This window comes from Ovis canadensis, chromosome 26, assembly GCF_042477335.2.
Source record: "Ovis canadensis isolate MfBH-ARS-UI-01 breed Bighorn chromosome 26, ARS-UI_OviCan_v2, whole genome shotgun sequence".
NCBI lineage: Eukaryota > Metazoa > Chordata > Mammalia > Artiodactyla > Bovidae > Ovis > Ovis canadensis.
Window position 1 is genome coordinate 29258558 of NC_091270.1, and position 25526 is coordinate 29284083.

Genomic DNA, 25526 nt, shown 5'->3' on the forward strand with positions numbered 1-25526 from the left:
CATCGCTGTGCCCCTCACGCACCCCATCTTGCTCTCCCCCAGAGGTGCTCTGGACCAGCCTCGTGCATGTAAGTCAGCTCAGATAATTCTAGACGAACTATACACAGACTCCTCTTCCTAAAGACCTGGTCAGGGAACTAAGATCTCTTGGCCAAAAATAAATTAATAAAATAAATTCCCGGACCCCCGACATTGAGAGTAGTGACCGTAATGTGACTGAAAAATCTTTAAAGGAAGCCAAGGGGCATACCATTGATAAGAGCCGCTGTCAAAGTGACCCAGCCGTAACAGAGATCACCTTCACGTATCGACAGGGGTCAGAAAAGCCAATGAGCACGTTCTCAGTATCTCTCCCAAATCCCTAAAACCCACCCAAACCATTTCCATTTCCTCACCAGGACAGGCATCCTAAGCCAACATGTATTCATGGCAAAGCAAGTAATATTTTACTACCTACGTGATTCTGCTACTGCTGCTAAGTCACTTCAGTCGTGTCCAACTCTGTGTGACCCCATAGATGGCAGCCCACCAGGCTCCCTGTCCCTGGGATTCTCCAGGCAAGAATACTGGAGTGGGTTGCCATTTCCTTCTCCAGTGCTTGAAAGTGAAAAGTGAAAGTGAAGTCACTCAGCTGTGTCCGACTCCTAGTGACCCCATGGACTGCAGCCTACCAGGCTCCTCTGTCCATGGGATTTTCCAGGCAAGAGTACTGGAGTGGGGTGCCATTGCCTTCTCCACACGTGATTCTAAGTGACTGCCAACAGGGTTCTGTGAATTCAGCAACGGTCCAGGCCTTCCTTGGAAGAACTCAAACTGTTAGCAACAAGTCTCAAGACACTGGTCACACAACCTGCACACAAAAATTGCCCCCAGATGTGTCCATGGAGGAGATCCTGCAGAAGCCTGAGTCAGACAAACTGCATTTGAAAAACAGCAGACGATAGGAGAAGCAGTAAGCCTAGACAAGGGGTTATGCGCTTTTATGTCAAAAGCAAAGAGTACATCCCGGTGTCAGGGGGAGAGGAGAGGGGGATCAGCTCCTAGTCTGACCATCCACCCAGTTCAGCCATCACTCCATTTGGTCTAACAGGGTTTAGAGGGAGCCTCCCAGAGGAAAGAACCGCCCGCTCTCTGTACCACTGCAGAGCTACCAAACCAGCCTCCGGGTTGACCTCTCCCTTGGCCTAATAAACTGTCTTTTGTCATTCTGAAATCACTTGAAGAATAAGCCAAGCTTACGTTGAGTCATATATTTATTCACCTCATAACTTAGCACCCAAGCAGTGTATAGCCCAGAAACCATCCTTACTGCACCTAAGGGACAAGTCAGATTTGGTTCTTACAAAAGGAAATTTCAGAATGCAGATTTCATTGTCATTTCAGATGTCATGTAAAGAATTTGCAAACAGAAAACCATCTCTGGATCCATATTCCTAATGAGAGCATTGACAGCTCTTGTTCACCAAGCGATTAACCAAGCAGTGTTGCTGATGATGCTTTATGTACACACAGTCCCTTTAGGGGCTAATTTTATGTCTCTTCTTTATAAAATAAATATTTTGAATGCTTTGCTCCTCCTCCAAGTCCACTGGAAATTCAAGCATGATTTGAATGGCTCTTCCATGAAATGTTTGGGGAAAAGCCACCTTACTAAATAATTGCTAATTATGGACAGGACTGCACTTCCCATATGCTGTTTTCCCCATGAAATATTGTCTTTGAAGCAGCTTTGCTCATGCTTGTATTATGACTTATCCAGATCCATTGACAATCTGCTGCTTGGCTGTGAATGCCAGATACAAAAAAAAAAAAAAAGTCTGATCCTGACAGCCCATTATGAGAGTTGAGGCACTCAGTGCGAAACCGCTGGCAATTAAGCATCCAGGCAAATTAGGCAGGAAATCGTTAAGGACAGGGAAGGTCAAGGAGAACTCAATTAAAACAAAAATCATTTTCTCAGGCGGACTATTTTTGCGTCTTTGTGGTCACTACATCTACTTTTACTTCCCGCCCCCTCATTCGCAAATATCTGCTAATGGCATGCTCCCTCTTTGCAGTCCATGGTGCTTCTGCTCCATAGCCAGCGGCAGTACATCTTTGAATACGACATGTGGGACCAGCTCTCTGCCATCACCATGCCCAGCGTGGCTCGCCACACCATGCAGACCATCCGCTCCATCGGCTACTACCGCAACATATACAATCCCCCGGAGAGCAACGCCTCCGTCATCACCGACTACAATGAGGAGGGGTTGCTTCTGCAGACGGCTTTCCTGGGGACCAGCAGGAGGGTCTTATTCAAGTATCGAAGGCAGACCAGGCTCTCAGAGATCTTATACGACAGTACGCGGGTCAGTTTCACTTACGATGAGACGGCGGGAGTCCTCAAAACAGTAAACCTCCAGAGCGATGGTTTCATTTGCACCATTAGATACAGGCAGATCGGCCCCCTGATTGACAGACAGATCTTCCGCTTCAGTGAAGACGGGATGGTGAACGCGAGATTCGACTACAGCTATGACAACAGTTTTCGGGTGACCAGCATGCAGGGTGTTATCAATGAGACTCCCCTGCCCATTGACCTCTATCAGTTCGACGACATTTCGGGCAAAGTGGAGCAGTTCGGAAAATTCGGCGTCATCTATTACGATATTAACCAGATCATCTCCACAGCTGTCATGACTTACACAAAGCACTTTGATGCCCACGGCCGGATCAAGGAGATTCAGTATGAGATATTCAGGTCGCTCATGTACTGGATTACAATTCAGTATGACAACATGGGTCGGGTAACCAAGAGAGAGATTAAAATAGGGCCCTTCGCCAACACCACCAAGTACGCTTATGAGTATGACGTCGACGGACAGCTCCAGACAGTCTACCTGAATGAAAAAATCATGTGGCGTTATAACTACGACCTGAATGGGAATCTCCACTTGCTGAATCCGAGTAGCAGCGCGCGGCTGACCCCGCTCCGCTATGACCTGCGAGACAGGATCACCCGGCTGGGTGACGTTCAGTACCGGTTGGATGAGGATGGGTTCCTGCGCCAGAGAGGCACCGAGATCTTCGAGTACAGCTCCAAGGGCCTTCTGACCCGCGTCTACAGTAAAGGCAGCGGCTGGACGGTGATCTATCGTTACGATGGCCTGGGGAGGCGCGTGTCCAGCAAGACCAGTCTGGGACAGCACCTGCAGTTTTTCTATGCGGACCTCACTTACCCCACCAGAATTACTCATGTCTACAACCACTCGAGTTCAGAGATCACCTCCCTCTATTATGATCTCCAAGGACATCTCTTTGCCATGGAAATCAGCAGCGGGGATGAATTCTACATCGCATCAGACAACACAGGGACACCCCTGGCTGTTTTCAGTAGCAACGGGCTTATGCTCAAACAGATTCAGTACACCGCCTATGGTGAGATCTATTTCGACTCCAATATTGACTTCCAGCTGGTAATTGGATTTCACGGTGGCTTGTATGACCCACTCACAAAATTAATCCATTTTGGAGAAAGGGATTATGACATTTTGGCAGGACGGTGGACAACACCTGACATAGAAATCTGGAAAAGAATTGGGAAGGACCCAGCTCCCTTTAACCTGTATATGTTTAGGAATAACAACCCAGCAAGCAAAATCCATGATGTGAAAGACTACATCACAGGTAAGCAGAATTGTTTTTCCTTCAAGTACTGAGTTAATCACTGAATCCATAAAATAACTGCTGGGGGTTTAACTTGATGCCTTTCTCCTGCAAAATCAAATGTCTTAAAAAAAAAATCGAATGTCTAATGTTTTCAATGAAACCAAGGAGAACCCAATAGAGGGACACTGGGACATAGTCTGTTACTTCCTATTCTGCCAGCCAGCGCACAAGACCACAGATTTCCTGAAATGACATGGAATCTAGGCATGCCATTTGAAGGGAAGGGACATGGGGGGGGGGGGGGCGGGGTTGCGGAAAACATGACCTTGAAGCCCCCAAACTGGAGTTCCAATCTGAATGCCTCTCCAACAACAGGTCATGTGCCTTTTAGACAAGTCACATGACTTTATGAGTCTGTTTCCGCAACAATAAAATGGGGATAGCAATCCTACTTTGTGGTATAAAATACAATAACATGCAATTCTGCTTTAAGTAGTAGTAGAAAAAAAGTGAAAGTGTTAGTCACTCAATGGTGTCCGACTCTTTGGACCACCATGGACTGTAGCCCACCAGGGTCCTCTGTCCATGGGATTCTCCAGGCAAGAATACTGGAGTGGGTAGCCATCCCCTTCTCCAGGGAATCTGCCCTACCCAGGGATCAAACCCAGGTCTTCTGCATTGCAGGCAGATTCTTTACCATCTGAGCCACCAGGGAAGCCCAAGCAAAACTCTAGTTCTCTGAAATAAGCTTCATTACTGTTTATTGAGGTAACACTGCTTTATAACATTGTATGTTTCATGTGTACAACATTACATTTCTACTTCTGTATACACTACAGTGTACCATCCAAAACTTATTCAACATCTGTCACCAGAAAGCTGATGCCCTTAATCCACTTTGTCCTTCCCCCCATCTCCTTCCCCCCGGGTAGCCACTACTACTCCGGTCTCTACTGCATGCTTGGTTTGATCATTTGTTTCAGAGGAATTAGGGAAATACCCTGGGGGTCCAATGGTTAAGACTCTACACTTTTGCTGCTGGGGGCCCGGGGTTCAATCCCTGATCAGGAAACTAAGATCCCATACACCATGTGGTGCAGCAAAAAAAAAAAAAGTTATGCAAGTGAAATCATACAGTATTGGCCTTTCTCCATCTGACTTACTTCACTTTGCATAATACTCTCAAGATCCATCCGTGTTGTTACAAATGGAAAGATTTTATTTTTTGCGACTAACATTCCATTGTGTGTGTAGGTATGTATAGGCATACACCGATTCTTCCTTATCCATTCATCTATGGATAAGCACTTAGGGCGTTTCCTTATCTTGACTATTGTAAGAATGCTTCAGTGACACAGAGGAGCGTGTATCTTTTCAAATTAGTGTTTTTGCATTTGGGGGATAACTAGCCAGAAGAGAGACTGTTGGATCACATGGGAATTCGGGTCTTAGCTTTGTGAGGAGCCTCCATCCTGCTTTCCTTGGTGGCTGCACAAGTTTACGCTTCTACCCACAGTCCACAGGGCTTCCCTTCAGCGAGCGGAGATCTCCACTCATCCTCGGCCCCAGGGACGCTGAGCCCTTCTGTTTCCACTTTATTCCTGAGTTACACTGCCATAATTAACCCCCTTGTTTATGCTTCCTAGAGGAAGGTTATTCCCCGTTTTCTTTTTCTGTGTTTGGTTTGGTTTGGGGTTTCCTGTTTTGTTTTTGCCTCGTGTTAGATGCTCCGTCTGGCTGTCTCTCTCCTTGTTCAATAGTTGAAGCATGCCAGGATGTTCTGTCTTCTCAGTTCTCAGTACAGCTCTCAAAATACTGCCCCTGTTCATTTCACATCTGCTTCCCGCTTCCGCAGACTGTCTCCAGCTTCGCCTAGCTCTCTCCCCAACGAACCCGCTCCAAGTCCCTGCTGTCAGCATCCTGACTCAGCAACACCCAAATGGGTATTCTCCTTCAGGGTTCCCCAGTACACATCTGCATTCATGTCCCAGTATCTGGGCACTAACCTTCAGCATGTTAAGAGCCTCTGATTTCTCACTGCTTCACAGACAGCGTTCATAGTAGGAGTACCTCTAACCCCATTCAAAAATTTCCTCTAAAACATAAACCATGCCCCCCTCCAATCTTATGCACATGCACACACATATATCACTTCTCTCCTACGCAACAAACTTGGGGTTTTTCTCTCTCCACCGCCACCACCACCAGCCTTCCATTTAAAATAGGGATGGGACTTCCCTAGTGGTTGAGTGGCTTAGAATTTGCCTCCCAGTGCAGGTGACTCTGGTTCGATTCCTGGTCGGGGAACCAGGATCCTGCACGCCCTGGCACAGCTAAGTCCTCTTGCCATAACTAGACAGCTCAGGCCACAGTGAAGGCTCTTGAGTGCCACAACCAAGACCAAATAAATAAATATTGGCCAAATAAATAAATATTTTTTTAATTTAAAAAAGAGGGAACATACCACTAAGTTTATAGCCTATATGATGCCTGCAGAAAGGGACCTGCCAGCCTGACAGAGAGGTGTGAGTTGGTGCCCTGGAGAAGGAATCAGGGAGCAAGTGACCTCCATCATTCCAACGAGCAGTCCCCCACTGCTTATTTAAGAGGTGTTGACAGTGGCTGCCCGAGAGGCTGGCAACCCACCGCTCCTGAATTCATCCTCTCCTAGCAACATGGACACCAGGGAATGCCACAGCAGCATTTTTTGAAAAACATCAAAAGAGAGATGGAACAGCATAAAATATATTAGGTGAAATGCAATTTCAAATTTTCCAGCAATGTGCTTAATATATAAAATAATCTACACCCAACTGTACTCATAAAGCTGCAAGCCTGCTGAGTAGTTCTGTAACAGTATAACCTCCAGAATAGAATAAAAGCTTTATTCTCAGTGTAATGGCTTTTGGAGTCACATGGCAATATTTTAAAATACCATCTTAAAGGTTTCCAGCTTCTCTCCCTTAAAAGTTTGTCTCCACCTGTGTGCAGTGAGCCTTTGAAGTCAGAACTGATGGGAATCAGAACTTCCGTGCCCTCGGCCAGCTTTTGGCATTCATCTTTGATTAAGAGTTGACTGTTGATTTTCATACACTCGATGTGGGGTTTTTATTAATAGAAAATGGGTGGTGGAAACTTGCATATCCTTGGGCAGCCACTTTGGAATGCTAATAACACAGGACTTCTAGTTAAGACCAGCCTTCACTAACTACAGATGTCATTTGTGTTCAACAACCATGTCTCTTTCACACTGCTAGGCATTGTTATTCAACTTTAAAAAAAAAAAAATACTTATTACCAGCATGGGTTGCAACTTCCAGGTGGGACTGGGTACTCATCTGTCTAAGTGAGTCTCTATTATCCACACTGTCTGTAGCCCTTGCCTCACTTCCTTCTGCTACTGAAGGTATTTTTACCATGTCTGAAAATAGTGTTTTTAATTGTAGGGCAGAGGCAAACAGGAGCTCTTGCTCAGGTTACCATTTGTGAAGGCGGGGTTTTCAGGTAAGGGTCTCAGGGTGGGAAAGCACAAAGTGAACTCGGAAGCCTTTCATTTTGGACCTTCTTTTCCTAGATGTTAACAGCTGGCTGGTGACCTTTGGCTTCCATCTGCACAATGCTATTCCTGGATTCCCTGTGCCCAAATTTGATTTAACGGAGCCTTCTTACGAACTCGTGAAGAGTCAGCAGTGGGATGATATACCGGTAAGAGACAAAAAGCGAAACTATGAAGGGTGACAAAGGGCTTGCCTGTGCCTTATAGTCCCCTGTTTAATCAGACTCCCTGGGGACCAAAGACTTTTTTTTTTTTTTGACTCAGGAAAGAAAGCACCACTTCTGTCTTGCATTTCTGTTCAGCAGACCAGGGGCCTGTGAAACAGGCTTCAGTCTGCTTTTAGTGATGCTAATAAAAACAGAAAGACATTATCAAACAGTAATAAAATATGAAAGCTCGTTGTTGAGTGCAGGGCTTCTACAGAGAACCCCAGGAATGCACATTTATAAGATTCGGGACCTTAAGGCAAAGATACAATAAACAGGAGGACAGGGAATTCATGTTACAAATTAGCAGCTCACCAACAATGCCACAAAGTTCTACTTCTTTAAAATGTTAGCCATGTTTTCAAGGGAAAAAGATTAAAAATAAAATGGCCTCCGGTAAAGCTCCACCTACCACTAGGTGTTTATGAAATTTTCCTGAAACTAACAGACCAGGAAGCCTGGAACCTTTCTGAGAAATAAAAGGAGAAAGAATGGAAAATTGCGAAATCAAAGCTGCCATTTCACAAAATGACACTTTTTAATTCCCACCATTCAGAGATCAGAAAGCAATGCAACAACAAAATATCAGAATTTCTAGCTTAAAGCAAAAATAATTAAAGATCAAGAAACTGGGTTACCCCATAATGATAAGAAGAGAGCACAGTGTTTCTTAGATTAATTTCCCCCCTTGAGCAATTTCCTATAATCGCAATAACTCAAAACAAAAAGGCAAGCCTGGCTAAAACACACATACACATACACACAAAGCCAATACCTCTGCTTTCTGGTACATGTTTCATACTTAACTTAAAAGCAATTCCTTTCTCAGATGTCACCTTCACATTTAAAAGGCAAAACCCATTCAGTTTCCGGGACCTGGGAGCCATTTTAACATTGCTAATTGCAAATATACCTGCACTGATCAAGTGCCATGAAGACATCCCTAAGTTTGCTAATACCTTTGAGCAGCTAATAACTGCAGATGACTTTCCAACATGTCTGAAAACAGTTAAGTCATACTGTACAAATGGATTTGCCACCTTTTTTCCTAGGCAGCCTTTTCCATACAGTTCAGGTTCTCTGTCACAAGAAGTGCACCATAAGGACAGCTTAGGGAATCGCCAGCAAAGACATCAAGGATGCCTGGAGAATAGAAAACAAATGTGTCTTTCACCGCTGCAAACGAAACACGTGCTTCCAATTGGGGAAAATGCTGGCCAGAGGAACATCTGGTAGTCTAAGAGATGCCTAAGATGTCCCCAATTGAAAACCCTTGTGAATGCAGAAGGCCCACTGTCCCTCAGTCTGCAAAAAACAAATGTTTTCCTAAAGCGATAAACACTCGTTGACAGCTGTCTGCCCACTGTGTGCTCATCCTGGCCCATTTCAGTCCGTCAGTTATACAGTCAAATTCAGCTGAAAGCTCTGTTCACTGGGAGACAGTACAGAGTTTACCTAAATTAAAGCACACGCCTGTAAGTAAATTAAAAGCATGTGCTTTAAAGTGGGACTTTAGCTTAAAGTGGGACTGGGTGATCCAACTGGAGCCCCCCCCAGGCTTTGCAACCTTCCTCTGCATTTTGACACTTTCTCACCAACCTATGGAGAAAACTGGGAAGGACCATCTGGTAAGCTGGTTCCCCAAATGGGGTGAGCCTGGGAAAAGGGTATCTAGAAACAGAAAGAGAAAAGGCAAAAACCTGAATATTTTGCCCACCTTCATGTGTGCGGACTAAGTCGCTTCAGTCTTGTAGCTGCTTTGCAACCTTTTGGACTGTAGCCCACCAAGTTCCTCCGTCTGTGGGATTTCCAGGCAAGAACACTGGAGTGGGTTGCCATGCCCTCCTTCAGGGGATCTTCCTGGCACATGGATCTGAACCCAAGTCTCCTGCAAATCCTGCATTGCATGCGAATTCCTTACCACTGAGCCACCAGGGAAGCCCATTTCACCCACATTAGAAACTAAAAAACTCTTGACACATACCTGATGGAGTTACCTCTTTTTACCTTTCAAAACATATTGGGATCAACTTGAGGGCAGCAGGGTCTTGAGTGCATTCCTCCCCCCAGGGTTTTTTAGCCTTTTCATTTCTAAAGAACCTGCTGCTGCTGCTGCTGCTGCTGCTGCTGCTGCTGCTGCTGCTGCTGCTGCTGCTGCTGCTGCTGCTGCTAAGTCGCTTCAGTCGTGTCCGACTCTGTGAGACCCCATAGACGGCAGCCCACTAGGCTCCCACGTCCCTGGGATTCTCCAGGCAAGAACACTGGAGTGGGTTGCCATTTCCTTCTCCAATGCATGAAAGTGAAAAGTGAAAGTGAAGTCACCCAGTCATGTCCGACTCTTAGGGACCCCATGGTCTGCAGCCTACCAGGCTCCTCCGTCCATGGGATTTTCCAGGCAAGAGTACTGGAGTGGGGTGCCATTGCCTTCTCCGTCTAAAGAACCTACTGAGGTTTTAATCAACAACCCCCCGCCACCCCCCGCCCCACTCCCCCGCGTTTCATTTCTGCCCAGAACTGGAGCACCCCCCAGAAGCCTGGCTCCCTGGGGCCAGAAGAGCCCGACTGTTCTCTAACCCATCCTGTGGGTCTGTTTCTCTCTGCAGCCCATTTTTGGAGTCCAGCAGCAAGTGGCGAGGCAGGCCAAGGCCTTCCTGTCCCTGGGGAAGATGGCCGAGCTGCAGGTGAGCAGGCGCAAAGGCAGCGGCGCGCCGTCGTGGCTATGGTTCGCCACGGTCAAGTCGCTGATCGGCAAGGGCGTCATGCTGGCCGTGAGCCAGGGCCGCGTGCAGACCAACGTGCTGAACATCGCCAACGAGGACTGCATCAAGGTGGCGGCCGTGCTCAACAACGCCTTCTACCTGGAGAACCTGCACTTCACCATCGAGGGCAAGGACACGCACTACTTCATCAAGACCAGCACGCCGGAGAGCGACCTGGGCACTCTGCGGTTGACCAGCGGCCGCAAGGCGCTGGAGAATGGCATCAACGTGACCGTGTCACAGTCCACCACCGTAGTCAACGGCAGGACTCGCAGGTTCGCCGACGTGGAGATGCAGTTCGGCGCGCTGGCACTGCACGTGCGCTACGGCATGACCCTGGACGAGGAGAAGGCGCGCATCCTGGAGCAGGCGCGGCAGCGCGCGCTCGCCCGGGCCTGGGCGCGCGAGCAGCAGCGCGTGCGCGACGGCGAGGAGGGCGCGCGCCTCTGGACGGAGGGCGAGAAGCGGCAGCTGCTGAGCGCCGGCAAGGTGCAGGGCTACGACGGGTACTACGTACTCTCGGTGGAGCAGTACCCCGAGCTGGCCGACAGCGCCAACAACATCCAGTTCCTCCGCCAGAGCGAGATCGGCAAGAGGTAACCCCCGGGCCGGCGGCAGGGAGGCGCGCGCCGCCGCCACCACCCCTGCGGGGACCGAGCCGGCGGGGCACCACTTGCCCCTCCAGCCCCAGCACCGCCCCATTCCCCCACCTCTGCTCAGATCTGTCTGTAGCACAATCCGAGGGGGACTCTCCGGCACCGAAGAGCCTTCCGGGAGAATCAGACTGCTATTTTAAAAAATCTACAAAAAGAAAACAAAAGACTTCCTTCTGAATGACCTTAAAAGGTGATCGGCTTTAAAGAATATGTTTACATATGCATATCACTGCACTCAGTTGGACTGAAAGTATTCCAAGGAAAAACAGATCATTAAAGAAAGTGGCCCAAACCTTTTGCTTCTGGGCCATCTTGTTCTCTGAGGCACTGTATCTGACGAAGGTAGAAAGGCATACAGTGTTTCCAGGTATTACCGTTGTCGACCTTTGCTTACAAAAAAGTAGTCTCTCTGCATAGGATGTGATAAATATCTGTTAATTTTAAAATGTGGGGCAAAGTTACTGTTTCTAGACAACCCAACTGCTTTCCCTGTGCTGGTTTGTAAAAGGACATTGGCACATGTGACTTCTGCTGCCAGGGCGGGGATTTCTAAGGAATTTTACAATGCTTATGTGGTTTGCCTTGGGGGGAAGAAAACTGGCAAATAGAACCCTTGTCACTGATAAGCAAAGGAAACCCTGATTTTTTTGTAAATTATGTGAGACAAGTTGTTTATGGATTTTTATATGAATTACAATTTACTGTACATCAGATATTAGTCTCAGAGGAGTTAATTTATGTAAAGTGTTTAAAAAGTTTATACTTAAAAAATAAAACGATAAAAACATGTGAACTGTGTGATTTTTTTAAAAGGATTGCACCTTTTGTTATCTGTTATAGCTGTACAGTATAAATTATTATATTGTAGAGATATAACGACTTATGCCTATAATGTCCAGAAGTGTTAATATTTTTGTATTAGGTTTAAAAAAAAAAAACGTGCAACTTTCTATCACTAGATGGATAGACTGTGCGATCCTACGTGGGTGGCTAATCAGAGACCTTCTCCTTTCTCCTCCTCCTCTTTTTCATCAGGCCAGTGTCCTCAACCATTATCAGCTAAGAGGCACGGTAGAAAACGAAGGCTGGTGGAATGTAACGGAAGCCACGAAACACAAACCCAAAAATACATAAAACAGCGCAGGAGGCACTGTCCCTCTCTCCGCCCCTAAAAAGTCTATGGGGGAGTTGATACCATTAACCCCAGGGTTTTACTGTTACCTTCCTGGGAGCCTCTTTTCATGATGGAGGCGCAAGAGCCCCATCAGATGCTTTGTGAGCAGGAAAGGAGCTGATGTAGTTAGTCGTCACCTTAAGCATGTCTTAAGATCTCCGCAAGCTAGCGGAAACCGAGCAGCGTGAGACATCCAGACAGGGAAGGTCAGGGTCACTCAGCTAGTCTCGAGTTTGGACCCTCAGGTCACAAAGAGGGACATAAAGGGGAGATCAAAAGCTCCTGTAAGCCCAGATGACCCAGCCAACTCGGAGCTGGTTTGAATGGCAGCCTCTGCTCCATCTCGGGGAAGCTAGGGGTGGCGGTCCGCTGGAAGTGAGCTGAGAGCTGTGCCCTCCTACCGCCCGCGTGCAGGTGCGCCAAGCATCTGCACTTCCTTGCGGCTCAGCCACTCTGGCACGTCTCTTTCGTGAGCACTAAATTCAGCCACAAAAATATTTTTAGAAAATCTTTCTCAGTTCATCGAGCTATAGTACACACTGTTTTCCTCTATGTACAATGGTGATAAAACTTAGCAAGTGAACATGTCGTAAATATAAAGGTTCAAGTGATGTATTGAAAGTTAATTTTCTAACTGCTATGTATCACATACTCTAAATTGCACAGTAGGCGTGTTTATTAAACAGATGGGCTGGGAAAGTTTCAAAATAGCTACTGAATTTACAGTATCAGTGCTATCACTGTCTTTGTGTATTTGGTAGAGCATACCGAAGTAATTAATCTTCTAATGAATGCTGATATTTTATTAGAATGAAAGCACAGATTAGCAGTAATATTTTTTATCCTGGAAATCCTCTGGCGAGTATTATGAAGCCCCAGTTTAGACAACTCTGAGATTTCAAACCACACAAACATGGCTCTGTTTTACATTTTATTTTCTAACTGTTAACTTAGGTGTTTGCAGTTCTGTTCCATGGCATTTCTGCAGGGCTGTATTTAGCATGCTGTGAGTACTTTTGGTTGAAATAGGCTCTGAGTCTACATTCTCAGAAATATTTCAGATGTATTGACCATGAAAAAAGCTTGTACCACATGACGGAAGTGAAATCATAACCTTATCCTCCTCTTGACGTGGACTGGTCCTTCACACTGGCACCGATAAATAACAGATTTGGAGTCTTCTCCTGGTGCTTATTTTAGGTGAAGTCAAATCAACCCAATTAGTGTCTTGTTAGTGGGTATAATGAGCCTATTTCTTTCTAAAAAGACTTGTGATCTGGACATGCTTTTACAAGAAATAGTGACCTTGGGGAATATGTAAACAAAAGACCTTTTTCTAAGAGTTGGGAGGGTGGGAAGGGGCTGTATAATGAGAAGAATTAGCTTACAAAAAAAGAAATTGATATTCAAAGTATTTTAGGCAAAGCCAGTCAAAATGCTTTCATGATATTTTGAGATGTAAATTTTGTCTGATTTGTATTGTTCTTTTCATTTGCCTTCTTAACTTTATATGTGACCTGAATTTTCCATAACTTGATGACTATAGATTGCATCTAGGCATTCCAATAAAAGCCAACCCAATGTGTGTGTGTTTTATATATATTTTTTAAAAATATCTTGGGCCAGCCAGGATTCCTTTTGTGTTTTGGGGGTGGAAGATGCAAATAGATGCAGTTGTTGGGGTACTGATTTCTCTGCAACCCAGTTGATCATACCTTTTATTTTCTTTTCTAATTGTGGTGTCCGCTGGCCAGACAGCCTGTTCATCAGTGTGCAATTCACAGAAAACTCTGTCCATGGCCTAGTTTAGAAAAAACGTTAAATGTACCCTTACAAAGCCAAACCGTATCACCGTGAAGGAGGAGGAGGAAAAAGATGCTGCCCATTACTCCTTGAGAGCAGGCCCCATTCCTGTGATCCTGGCAATAAGTGCTTAATTAAAACACTTGATTAGAATAATCAGTTTGGGCCTGATAGTCTCCTAGCCTCCTGGAGATGTCTAAATCTACATATAGACCGCCTGATTAGGGGATGCTTAGATCAGCAGTTTCAGCCTGGCCAGCCAAGGCTTTGATTTTAGTCTGAAAAGGCAGGCTTCATCATACTTGCTTTGTAGTGACAACCTCAACCTGATAACATGTTGATCCAGGAAGAATCAGGTCACTCCACTCAGCCAAAGGGTCTGTTTTTTTTTTTCTCCTCTTATTAGAGATTAACCCTCAAATGAGGAGGGGGGGGGGGCACAAAAACACACGCGAATTGCTGCTTTCATTTTCCACACCACTTTCCCCAGAGGTCATGTCTGAATGAATGCAAAGAAAAATGTAGGCAAAAATTGTTTCTTTGTAGCAGAATTTTCTGGGCATGGAATACGCAGCTGCGCCTCCTGTGAGATGCGCCTTCAGATGTTAACGTGCTGCACACGTGACATAATCACTGGATGTGGTTTTAAGTGACGGACCCACACATACGTATGACGCCTTCTCTAAACACCAGTCCCCAAGCACTTTAAAGATGATGGGAGGTTTCTGTCTTTGATGCCGCCCTAACCATGCCCACCACACTCTCTGTGGACCACCTTTTCCTTCTCCTTCTGTCTTAGCCTGCTCCCAAACGAAGCTGCTTCTCTCACCTGCTGAGCAGGAAATCTGTTATTCGAGATGCTCTAGAATTGGAGGACTCTGAAAGAGGCAGCAGGAGGGCGCTGGTCCACATCGCACCCTGTCTGTGGCCAAAGCCACCTGGGCAGCGCCCACAGCAGCACGCTTGCCTGAGTTCAGAGGAGGAGGAGGTCCCCTTGGGCCAGAATCTGCCTCCCTGCCCGCCTGGGTTGCTATCTGCGCTCCTGCGGAGTGGAGTCGGCCCACCCAGGGGCAGCCTTGAAGGGCCACAGAGCTCTTCCCAGTCCTCCGGTACCCAGATTCCACCCCACTTTCCTTCCAAGAGGGGAGCTGACTCCAGCACCCTGTGAAATGCATCAAATTCTAGAAGTGGGAGCCGAAAGGCACTTAGAGACGTGTGAGCGAGTTGCCCAGGTTCACAGAGGTGGCTCAAACCCAGGTGAACAGAGATGCCAGCTAGTACCCTCCACTGTAGCCCACAGACTCCCAGGAACGTGCGTGCTCAGTCATGTCCGACTCTTTGCAACCCTATGGACCGTAACCCTCCAGGCTCCTCTGTCCCTGGGATTCTCCAGGCAAGAATACTGGAGTGGGTTGCCACGCCCTCCTCCCAGGATCTTCTCAACTCAGGGATCAAACCCGTGTCTCACGTCCCCTGCATCGGCAGGTGCATGTTTACCACTGGCGCCACCTGGGAAGCCCCCTCCCGGCACCACCACCCAGGAAATGCGACAGACACGCCTTGCCACCACCAGTCCCTCGGGGCATGAGTCTTTCCAAAGCTGCCATAATTCAGAGTCCTGACAAGCGTTTTTCAATATATAAAGATGCCCTAGACCCTCCGACAGGGCACATGTGTTGAGTTCCCCACCACCTGCCAATATTTCCAGCTCCTCAGCCGGCCTCACCTTGGATGAGAAAGTCTGCCATGCGGTGTTAATGACTTCCTCACTTCTAAAGCGATTTATAAAAGAAAGACCATAGATTTGCATACACGCTCATGTTAAACTCTTTATCAAGTTTTCCCTAAGTGATTTATAAATTCAGCTTTGGTTATCCTACCAAGGCAATGAAAAATTAAAAATTAGTTATAAGTCACTATTACCCACTTGAAGGACAGAGTTAAGCCAGAGTCCCAAAGACACAGTGATAAACCATTCACGTTTCCTGCCTTGTAATTTAAGCCACATGATGAACATCCTCTCTCGCCAGAGTTCTTATTTGCTATTCACCACCTCTGCAAGCATGGTCTCTTGACGTCAGTTAATTACGAATTACTTTTAGGTAAAGTGAGTAAACCTTTTCATGTATGCACAGACTTAAAACTCCGTCATAGAGGAATAGAAGATTCTTAGAGTCTCGTATGTAGCGAATTTGCTATAAATGGATCGTAAGCCTAGAGTAACATCATTATTCAGTTTAGAGTTAATGGGTTCCACAAAGCGAATTCAATAAATCCTTCTGGGACCTAAGCTAAGGAAAATTAAAAATTAGAAGCATAAATTGTGATTTCTGGGGCAAGGCGGTGGAGGAACATTTCAGCCTTCCTGCTCCTAAGGTGAATCATGAGCTGGGCGCTAACCACAGCGTTCAGCCTGCACTGGGAAGGGAAATCGCCTTCTTTTTACACATGTGCAGAGAATTCCTGAATTCCACCCACAATGGCTCTTTCTGTCCAGCCTAACTTGCTTCCTAGAACTGACAGGATTTATGAGCCATCCACAGGGTCACAGTGAATTCTGTAAAATTTTCACATGTTAACTTTATCAGTGAGCCGTGAGGGGAGCAGAAATACCCAAGGAGTGAAAATGACTCATTCTCTGATGTGAAAGGCTGAAAATGGAACAGTGGAGAATATAAGGAACACACCAAAGGCTCTGGTGGACCTGGAGTTCTATCACAGAAGTGATTAACGACCACAGAGGTGAAGAAAGAGTCCTACCCAAATTTTCCTCCACAGTGAATGTGAGGGAGATTGTAGAATAGCTGCTCCACAGAACACCAGGAAAACCATCCCCAGGACTCATCCATGATGCTCTTCCAGGGAAGGCAATTTCTCTCTCTCTCCTTCTCCTCCTCCTCCCCTCCCCCTCCCCTTCTTTTTTCTTCTCCCCATCATTTCTCTCTCTCTCTCTTTCACTGGATTTACCCTTTACCTCCTGGTAGAACCTGTCTAGGTTGCAACCACTTAGGCTGTATCTAATGAGATATCTTTCTAAGGCTTAGAAAGTGTTAGTCACTCAGTCATGTCCAACTCTGGGACCCCATGGAATGTAGCCCACCAGGGTCCTCTGTCCATGGGATTCTCTAGGCAAGAATATAGAAGTGCATTGCCATTCCCTTCTCCAGGGGGATCTTCCCAACTGGGGGTTGAACCTGGGTCTCCTGCATTGAAGGCAGATTCTTTACCATCTGAGCCACGTGGCTAAGGAAGGCTTAGAAGGAAAACCCATATGTCTCCCTTCGTAGACCTGATGGACTTTAAATAATAACCCAGGATATCACACAGGAAAGTAGAGTTCTTTGTCCCCAGCTTGCTTACTTACAAAAGGTTATAAACAAGCAGATTTTTAAATCTCCTCACTTCAGCTATGGCATGATTTCTAGTCTTGGCCCTACAGCAAAAAGAAAGAGCGAGCAGGAGGCCCTGGGTTGGGGGGCGGGGGGTGGGGGTTGTTTATCCTCTGCGGACAAGCATGGACACGCACCACCGCAGAACAGAGAGCAGAGGCAGAGACGACGCAACAGGAGAGGCTGGTCCAGGCCGCCCGGCTCACAGGGACGCAGCACCCTTCCCTTGCTCTTTTGCCTTCCCATCAAAACCAGAGCTCTGGTCCTGCAGGAATGGAAAGCCACCTCAACATATGGACAAGGACCCTTCAGCAAGGACCCCTCCTCCTCCTCCTGAACCCCAAGGAGGGACCAGGTTAGGGAGGACTTGGGGACCCCGGGGCTCTTCCCGGACCACCCTCCGGGTGATGGCTTCCTCCCAGGTACTTTTGGAGAAGGTTTCTAGCGCCCCCTAGTGATGGGCATCTCAGGCGAGGACCAGGAGGGACGCCCACGCGCGTCCTGGGGACCAGAAACCACCAGCCCGACCCCTCTCCCGGGTGAGGCCAGTTCCAATTAGCCTCTATTTTTCCATCTTTGCTCTACGCACGGAGTTTCACACATAAAACAATTACTTCTGCTTCACGCACCACCTCACTGAGGCCCGGTCCTCGCAAAAAATCGCTCCCGTAAGATTTCCCTTCCCGTCAAGCAGAAACTTTGTCAAACAATGTTCCTCTCGCTTCGCAGATCAAAATAAGGCCCTTCCTCCCAGGAATTGTCCGCGGGCTGTTTGAGTTTTGCAGCCCCCCAAAAACAGTGGTTTCTGAGCTATCACATCGTTTCCCTTTTACTTTTCATGTTTGAGCAGTCCTGTCGCTCTGAAGAATTTCCCAGAAGGACAGATGCTTTAAATGCAGAGTGGCGTTTTTATTTCCGAGGGAGCCAGGCTCCCTCAGCCCTTCGGCTGAGGCCTGAGCTGGGCCGCCCCCAGGGTGGACCGTCCACCTCCCCCACCTGCCGGCCCCACAGTGACCGCTGAGGGGGAGGACCTAGGGTTCAACCTTCTTGTCCCACATTGTCCCCCCCAGAGGAGCTGATGGACGCTGCTTTTACCCAGCAGCCTGGACTGGTGTCCTGGCTTCAGAAACACTCCTCGGCTGGAGCCCACTGTCATTCCTGGAGGCCTGTGGGGACCCAACGCATAAGCAACACTTTCTTTTCCCTACCCAAGCACTCGCAGAAATGAGAAAGACGATTAAAGCTGGCATGTGAAAACCACAGGATCACCTTAGATAAAGACCAAGACGGAGGATGTAGTTTCATGTGAAAAGCCAGACGGATGCCGGAACTAGGCAAAGAAAAGACCTGCACTCGGCTGCTGGTTCTGACCCGGGGCGGCCCCCGCCATCAGGGTGGGGGCAGTGAGGCCCAGGTCTCCCTACCAGTGCCCACCAGGCATGAGACCTCACTCACACACACGCATACACTCACGCACACACTCACGCACACACTCACACACACACACACACAGGAACCGAGCAGGCAGCCGCATGCTGCCTGCAGCCTCATGGCTCCCAAACACAGTGCTTCACCCCTCTGGGCCTCTATCAAGCGCCCCCTTCCTGCTCTGACACCCACGGGGATTTTTGGTGGCTGCTTCAGAAACGAGTCCTAAAACCCAAGTCCTCACCTCGTCAGCAGACTGCCAGCCGTCCAGATGAGGAGGGTCTGTTTCATACATCTGTTTCCCAACCCCAAACCCCCGCCACCCTGCAGGAGTGAACGGGTCAGAGCCAGAGCTCTGGACTCTGGGATGGCCGCCCCTCCCCAGTCCTCTGTGGCTTGTTAAGATGCTCTTGTAAATCACAGGATGCAGGCCTCGCGGCAATCCAGGCTCTTTCTGCAGCCTCGCCAGTTAGCGTTCTCGGTCTTCAGACTCAGCGAGGCCCTGGCTGGGGTGGGGGCGGATGGGGGCAGCAGAGCTGGTGGGAGCCCTGGAGCAGCAGACAAGAACCAGAGGGTCCTAAGTTGCCAGACCCCCTGCTGTGTCTGTGCCTCAGTTTCTCCATCTTTAAAATGGGCCCAGCCCTCTGTCCCTAAGCAGATCCTTCTCAGGCTCCCCTGACCAAAAGGGCTGTGTGTCTCTGTGTGTGTGTCTGTGTACACACCTGTGTGACAGAGACAAAGCAATTTTTTTTTTACTTTGGGTAAAAGCCTATAGGTTCCCTCGTGGTTCAGTCAGTAAAGAATCCACTGCAATGCAGGGGACCTGGGTTCAATCCCCAGCTTGGGAAGATCCCCTGGAGGAGGGCATGGCAACCCACTGCAGGATTCTTGCCTAGAGAATGCCCAAGGACAGAGGAGACAGAGGAACCTGGTGGACTGCAGACCATAACATCTCAAAGAGTCGGACACAACTGAACGACCAAGCGCAGCATGGTGATTTTAAGGTTATTACCCAGACACCTTTCAACAGGCTCAAACGGTAAAGAATCTGCCTGAAATGCAGGGGACCCGGGTTCAATCTCTGGGTCAGGAAGATCCCCTGCAGAAGGGCACAGCAACCCACTCCAGTATTCCTGCCTGGGAAATCCCATGGACAGAGGAGCCTAGTGGGGTATACAGTCCACAGGATCCGCAAAGAGTCAGACACAACTGAGTGACTCACACTTTCACCCAGACACAACCTCCAACATCTCTCTGTCCAGGCTGCATTAGGAGGCACCTCCAAAGGGAAAGGGGGTGGGGGCTCCCTTCCCAGAGGGGAGGGGGCTGCCACCTTTGCTGAGGTCCGACCCTTTACCTTCAGGAAAGAGCTGAGAATGAAGCCTCTTTCCACCCAGGCTCTCTGTTCACCCTAAGGTGATGGAAATTAGTGGGCGTTAATATGTGTGATCACACACAGAAAAATACTGAATAATACGGAATATACATGGTTGGATGGCATCACCAGTTCAATGGACATCAACTTGGGCAAACTCTAGGAGATGGTTAGGGACAGGGAGGCTGGCATGCTGTAGTCCTGGGGTCACAAAGAGTCAGACACAACTTGACAACTGAACACTACCACCACCTCTGGAATCCTGCCCACAGCCACCGTCCCAGTGTGGCGTCTGGAAAGGGAACCCCGTTCAGGTGTTCAGGTGCCCTGCACTCTGGCCAGGCTGCCTGCCAGCTCGCTTTTCCTCGCTTTTGCCTTCGAATCCTGCACAGCCCCACCAACTGGCCTCCTGACTGCTCCTGAGTCCCCCTCATTCACTCCACACACCCCACCCCAGTCCCCTCCCCATTATCTTCTCCCTTCCCCAGGAGGGAAACTGCAGACAGCTTAAAATAGAACAAATCGAAGTGCAGAGATGGATGCTCAGCAGGAACCACGAGGGGCCCTCCTCCTCCCCGCAAACATCCACCCCCAGGCAGGCGGCAGGCTCCCCTCTGAGCCTCCTCCTGTCTCTTCTAAGCCTCCCAGACTCACACCCAGCTGGTGGAGAGGCTGTTCAGCCTGCAGGCTGCTGGCAGGGCTCAGGGAACCCTGAGCGGGGCGCGCGAGGGTTAGAGCTGCCCTGCCTGGCTTGCCAGCCGCCCCCCTGACCGGCCCACACACAGGTCAGAGCAGGCCCTCTGGGAGTAAAGGGCTGGGAGCTAGGAATGTCAGATAAGGGGCAGGACACCCAATTAAGACTGAACTTCAGTTTGGCAGTGAATCATTTGTCAATGTAAGGTATGTCCCATTTAATATTAAGAACATATACTAAAAAGGTGTATTTGTTGTTGATCTGAAAGTCAGATTTAAGTGGGCATCCTGTTTGGTTTTGTTTGTGCTAAACCTGGCCACCTTGACCTATGGGAAAGCCTGATGGTGTTCATGCTTCAGCACCGGGTGGGGACAGAGACACAGGGCAGGGTGGGGGGTGGAGGGTGTGTTGAATCCTAAGACTGCAGGAACACAGTATGGCCGACAGGGTGGCTGAAACAACGGGCATTTATCACATCCCGGTTCTGGAAGCTAGAAGTCGAATTCTAGGTTTCGGCAGAGCCGTGCCCTCTGAAGGCCCCTGGGGAGGACCCCTGCTTCCTCCAGCTCCTGGTGGCTGCCGGCCACCTTGGGGCCCTTGGGGTCCCTTGTCCCTCCTCTGCCTCAGCGTCACACAGAGTTTACCCTGCAGGTCTCTGGCCTCTCTCTCCTCTGCTTATAACACCACCAGTTATCGGAGGGCCAGCCCCTCCCAACTCTAGTACAGTCTCATCTTAATCCAGTCACATCTGCAAAGAACTCTATTTGCCAAATAAGGTCCCACTCTGAAGCCCTGGTGGAAATGGCTTCGGGGGCACCCTTTGTGCCAGGGGAGAATCCACTCTGCTTTCAGCCACACCGACCTCGCTGAAAACTCTTAAAACTCTCAGATCCCAACCACTCGGGACACTGACCAGAAATGTCCATGCTCACTGACCCCACAACAGGGGCTGCCTTGGGCCGGGGCTGCCTTGGGCCAGAGCTGCCTATCTCTTCCTGCAAAGAACCAATCAGAAAGGGTGCCCGACCAGACCCCAGAAACAGGCCGAAAGCAACCCTGTTAGCTGCCAGGAAACCCAGAGTTGGGGATTTCTGTGCTGGGCCCCAGGTGGAGCTGCAAGCCGGGTCCTGGGAAAGGCTAATCCCCGCAGAGAAGGAGGGACCTCCTTGGGAGATGGAAGATCCCCCCAGCTGGGAAAGGTGTGCCTCCTGAGCGCCCCGGGCCGGGCTCAGTGCAGACGCCCCTCCTGCCAGGGAGAAGGGGTCCAGCCCCACGGAGCTGCCAGGAGCCTCCCAGAAGCTGCTGCTCCCCAGGAGGGGATGGAACCCCAGGGAGAGCCCCCCTCACGCTCCGGGCGCCCAGCCCTCCACGGGGGCCGCTCTGGCCTCGGGGTTCCGGCCTGGACTGCGCAGTGGAAATCCACAGTCTGCAGAGCCAACAGATGCTTCACTTGTTATGTGGAGACTTTCTGCGTGAAGGCCTCGATTCAGACACCTAATACTGATTGAGGCCATTGTCTGGGTGGCCAGGATAAACCATGATGGAGTGGAGAATGTCCCTAACTTGTTGCATTAAAACTACCCCCCCCACACACACACACACACATACACACACATACAACATGCCTTGCCCACCAGAGCAAGAAGATCTAGGTTTTCCCACAGCCAGTCCCTCCGATCAGGAAGTTTCACAAGCATCTGATCCTCATCCATCAGAGGACAGGCAGAATGTAAACCACAATTACAGAAAACTAACCAAACTGATCACGTGGACCACAGCCTTGTCTAACTCATTGAAACTATGAGCGATGCCATGTGGGGCCACCCAAGATGGATGGGTCATGGTGGAGAGTTCTGACAAAACATGGTCCATTGGAGAAGGGAATGGCAAACCACTTCAGCATTCTTGGCTTGAGAGCCCCATGAACAGTATGAAAATGCAAAAAGTTAACGACACTGAAAGATGAACCCCTCCAGGTCAGTAGGTGTCTGATACGCCACTGGAGAAGAACAGAGAAATAGCTCCAGAAGGAATGAAGAGGCTGAGCCAAAGCAGAAATGACACCCAGTTCTGGATGTGTCTGGTGGAGAAAGGAAAGTCCTGTGCAGTCAAGAACAATATTGCCATGACCAGTATGTTCTCTTGGCAACACTGTTAGGCTTGACCTCCTAACTGACACCGAAAAATAAAAATAAAAAAGATGTCCTTTGCATCATAGGGGACTGGATACAAAAGTAAGAAGTCAAGAGATAACAGGCAAGTTTGGCTTTGGAGAACAAAATGAAGCAGGGCAAAGGCTAACAGAGTGTTGCCAAGAGAATGCACTGCATAGCAAACACCCTCTTCCAACCACACAAGAGACGACTCTACACATGGACATCACCAGATGGTCAATAGTGAAATCAGACTGATTATATTCTTTGCAGCTGAAGATGGAGAAGCTCTATACAGTCAGCAAAAACAAGACTTGGAGCTGACTGTGGCTAAGATCATAAACTCCTTATTGAAAAATTCAGACTTAAATGGAAGTAAGCAGGAAAACCACTAGGCCATTGTGGTATGAACTAAATCAGGGGGCAGTGATCAAAACCATCCCCAAGGAAACGAAAGGCAAAATGGTTGTCTCAGGAGACCTTACACATAGCTGAGAAAAGAAGAGAAGTGAAAGGCTACGGAGAAAAGGAAAGATATACCCATCTGAATGCAGAATTCCAAAGAATAGCAGGGAGAGATAAGAAAGCCTTCTTATGTGAACAATGGAAAGAAATAGAGGAAAACAATAGAATGGGAAAGACTAGAGATCTCTTCAAGAAAGTTAGAGATACCAAGGGAATATTTCATGCAAAGATGGGCTCAATAAAGGACAAAATGGTATGGACCTAACAGAAGCAGAAGATATTAAGAAGAAGTGGCAAGACTACACAGAACTATACATATTAGGTCTTAATGACCTGGATAACCACAATGGTGTGATCACTCACCTAGAGCCAGACATCCTGGAATGCAAAGTCGAGTGGGCCTTAGGAAGCATCACTACCAACAAAGCTAGTGGAGGTGACAGAATTCCAGTTGAGCTATTTCAAATCCTAAAAGATGATGCTGTCAAAGTGCTGAACTCAATAGGCCAGAAAATTTGGAAAACTCAGCAGTGGCCACAAACTGGAAAAGGTCAGTTTTCATTCCAGTCCCAAGAAATGTTCAAAGAACCACACAATTGTACTCATTTCACAAAATAGCAAGGTAATGCTCAAAATCCTCCAAGCTAGGCTTCAATAGTTCACAAACCAAGAATGTCTGGATGTACAAACTGGAGTTAGAAAAGGCAGAGAAACCAGAGATCAAATTACCAACATCCGTTGGATCATAGGAAAAGTAAGAGAATTCCAGAAAAACATCTACTTCTGCTTCACTGACTACACTAAAGCCTTTGACTGTGTGGATCACAACAAACTGTGAAAAATTCTTCAAGAGATGGGAATACCAGACCAGCTTACCCGCCTCCTGAGAAACTTGTATGCAGGTCAAGAAGCAACTTTTAGAACCAGACATGGAACAACAGACTGATTCAAAATAAGGAAAGGAGTATATATTCGTCAAGGCTGTATATTGTCACCCTGCTTATTTAACTTATATGCAGAATACATTATGCAAAATGCCAGGCTGGAGGGAAACAGAAGCTGGAATCAAGATTGCTGGGAGAAACATCAATAACCTCAGATATGCAGATGATGCCACCCTTATGGCAGAAAGTGAAGAGGAACTAAAGAGCATCTTGATGAAGGTGAAAGGAGAGAGTGAAAAAGCTGGCTTAAAACTCAACATTCAAAAAATGAAGATAACGGCATCCAGACCCATCTTCATAGAAAATAGATGGGGAAACAATGGAAACAGTGACAGACTTTATTTTCTTGGGCTCCAAAATCACTGTGGACAGTGACTGCAGCCAAGAAATTAAAAGACACTTGCTCCTTGGAAGAAAAGCTATGACAAACCTAGACAGCATTTTAAAAAGCAAGACATCACTATGCTGACAAAGGTCCATATAGTCCAAGCTATGGTTTTTCCAGAGGTCATGTATGGATGTGAGAGCTGGACCATAAAGAGAGCTAAGCGGTGAAGAATTGATGCTTTTGAACTGCAGTGTTGGGGAGGACTCTTGAGAATCTCTTGGACTGCAAGGAGATCCAACCAGTCCATCCTAAAGGAAATCAGTCCTGAATATTCATTGGAAGGACTGATGCTGAAGCTGAAACTCCAATACTTTGGCCGCCTGATGTGAAGAGCTGACTCATTGGAAAAGACCCTGATGCTGGGAAAGATTGAAGACAGAAGGAGAAGGGGATCACAGAGGATGAGATGGTTGGATGGCATCACCAACTCAATGGACTTGAGTTTGAGCAAGCTCTGGGAGTTGCGGATGGACAGGGAGGCCTAGCGTGTTGTAGTCCATGGGTTCGCAAAGAGTTGGACATGACTGAGCAACTGAACACAACACGTATACACACAGACCCTGGCAAAGGACAGAAGCAACTTTGGGGGTCTGCTGGAAAGAAATGGAAGTATTCTTGGGCTTCCCAGCTGGCTCAGTGGTAAAGAATTCACCTGCCAATGCAGGAGACATGGGTTTGATCCCTGGTCCGGGAAGATCCCATAAGCCACGGAGCAACTGAGCCCGTGCACCCCAACTATAGAGTCTACACTCGAGAGCTCCGGAACCACGCCTGCTGAGCCCATGGGCCACACAGAACCTGTGCTCAGCAGCAAGAGAAGCCACCGAAATGAGACGCCTGCACACCACAACTAGAGAGTACCCTCCACTCTCTCCAACCAATGAA

General features: G+C 48.1%; 1 protein-coding gene across 5 annotated transcripts in view; it reads left to right on the top strand.

The window, feature by feature from the left end:
- Nucleotides 1–13587, top strand: part of TENM3 (teneurin transmembrane protein 3) — a 629396-nt gene extending 615809 nt beyond the window's left edge. For all 5 annotated transcript variants that reach the window (XM_069573182.1, XM_069573184.1, XM_069573185.1 and 2 more), the window contains 3 exons: nt 2058–3669; nt 7226–7356; nt 10017–13587. In XM_069573182.1, coding sequence (XP_069429283.1) covers nt 2058–3669; nt 7226–7356; nt 10017–10772 — 2499 coding nt within the window. In that variant the 3' untranslated portion in view covers nt 10773–13587. The remainder of the gene's footprint in view (nt 1–2057; nt 3670–7225; nt 7357–10016) is intronic.
- Nucleotides 13588–25526: the final 11939 nt, after the last annotated feature.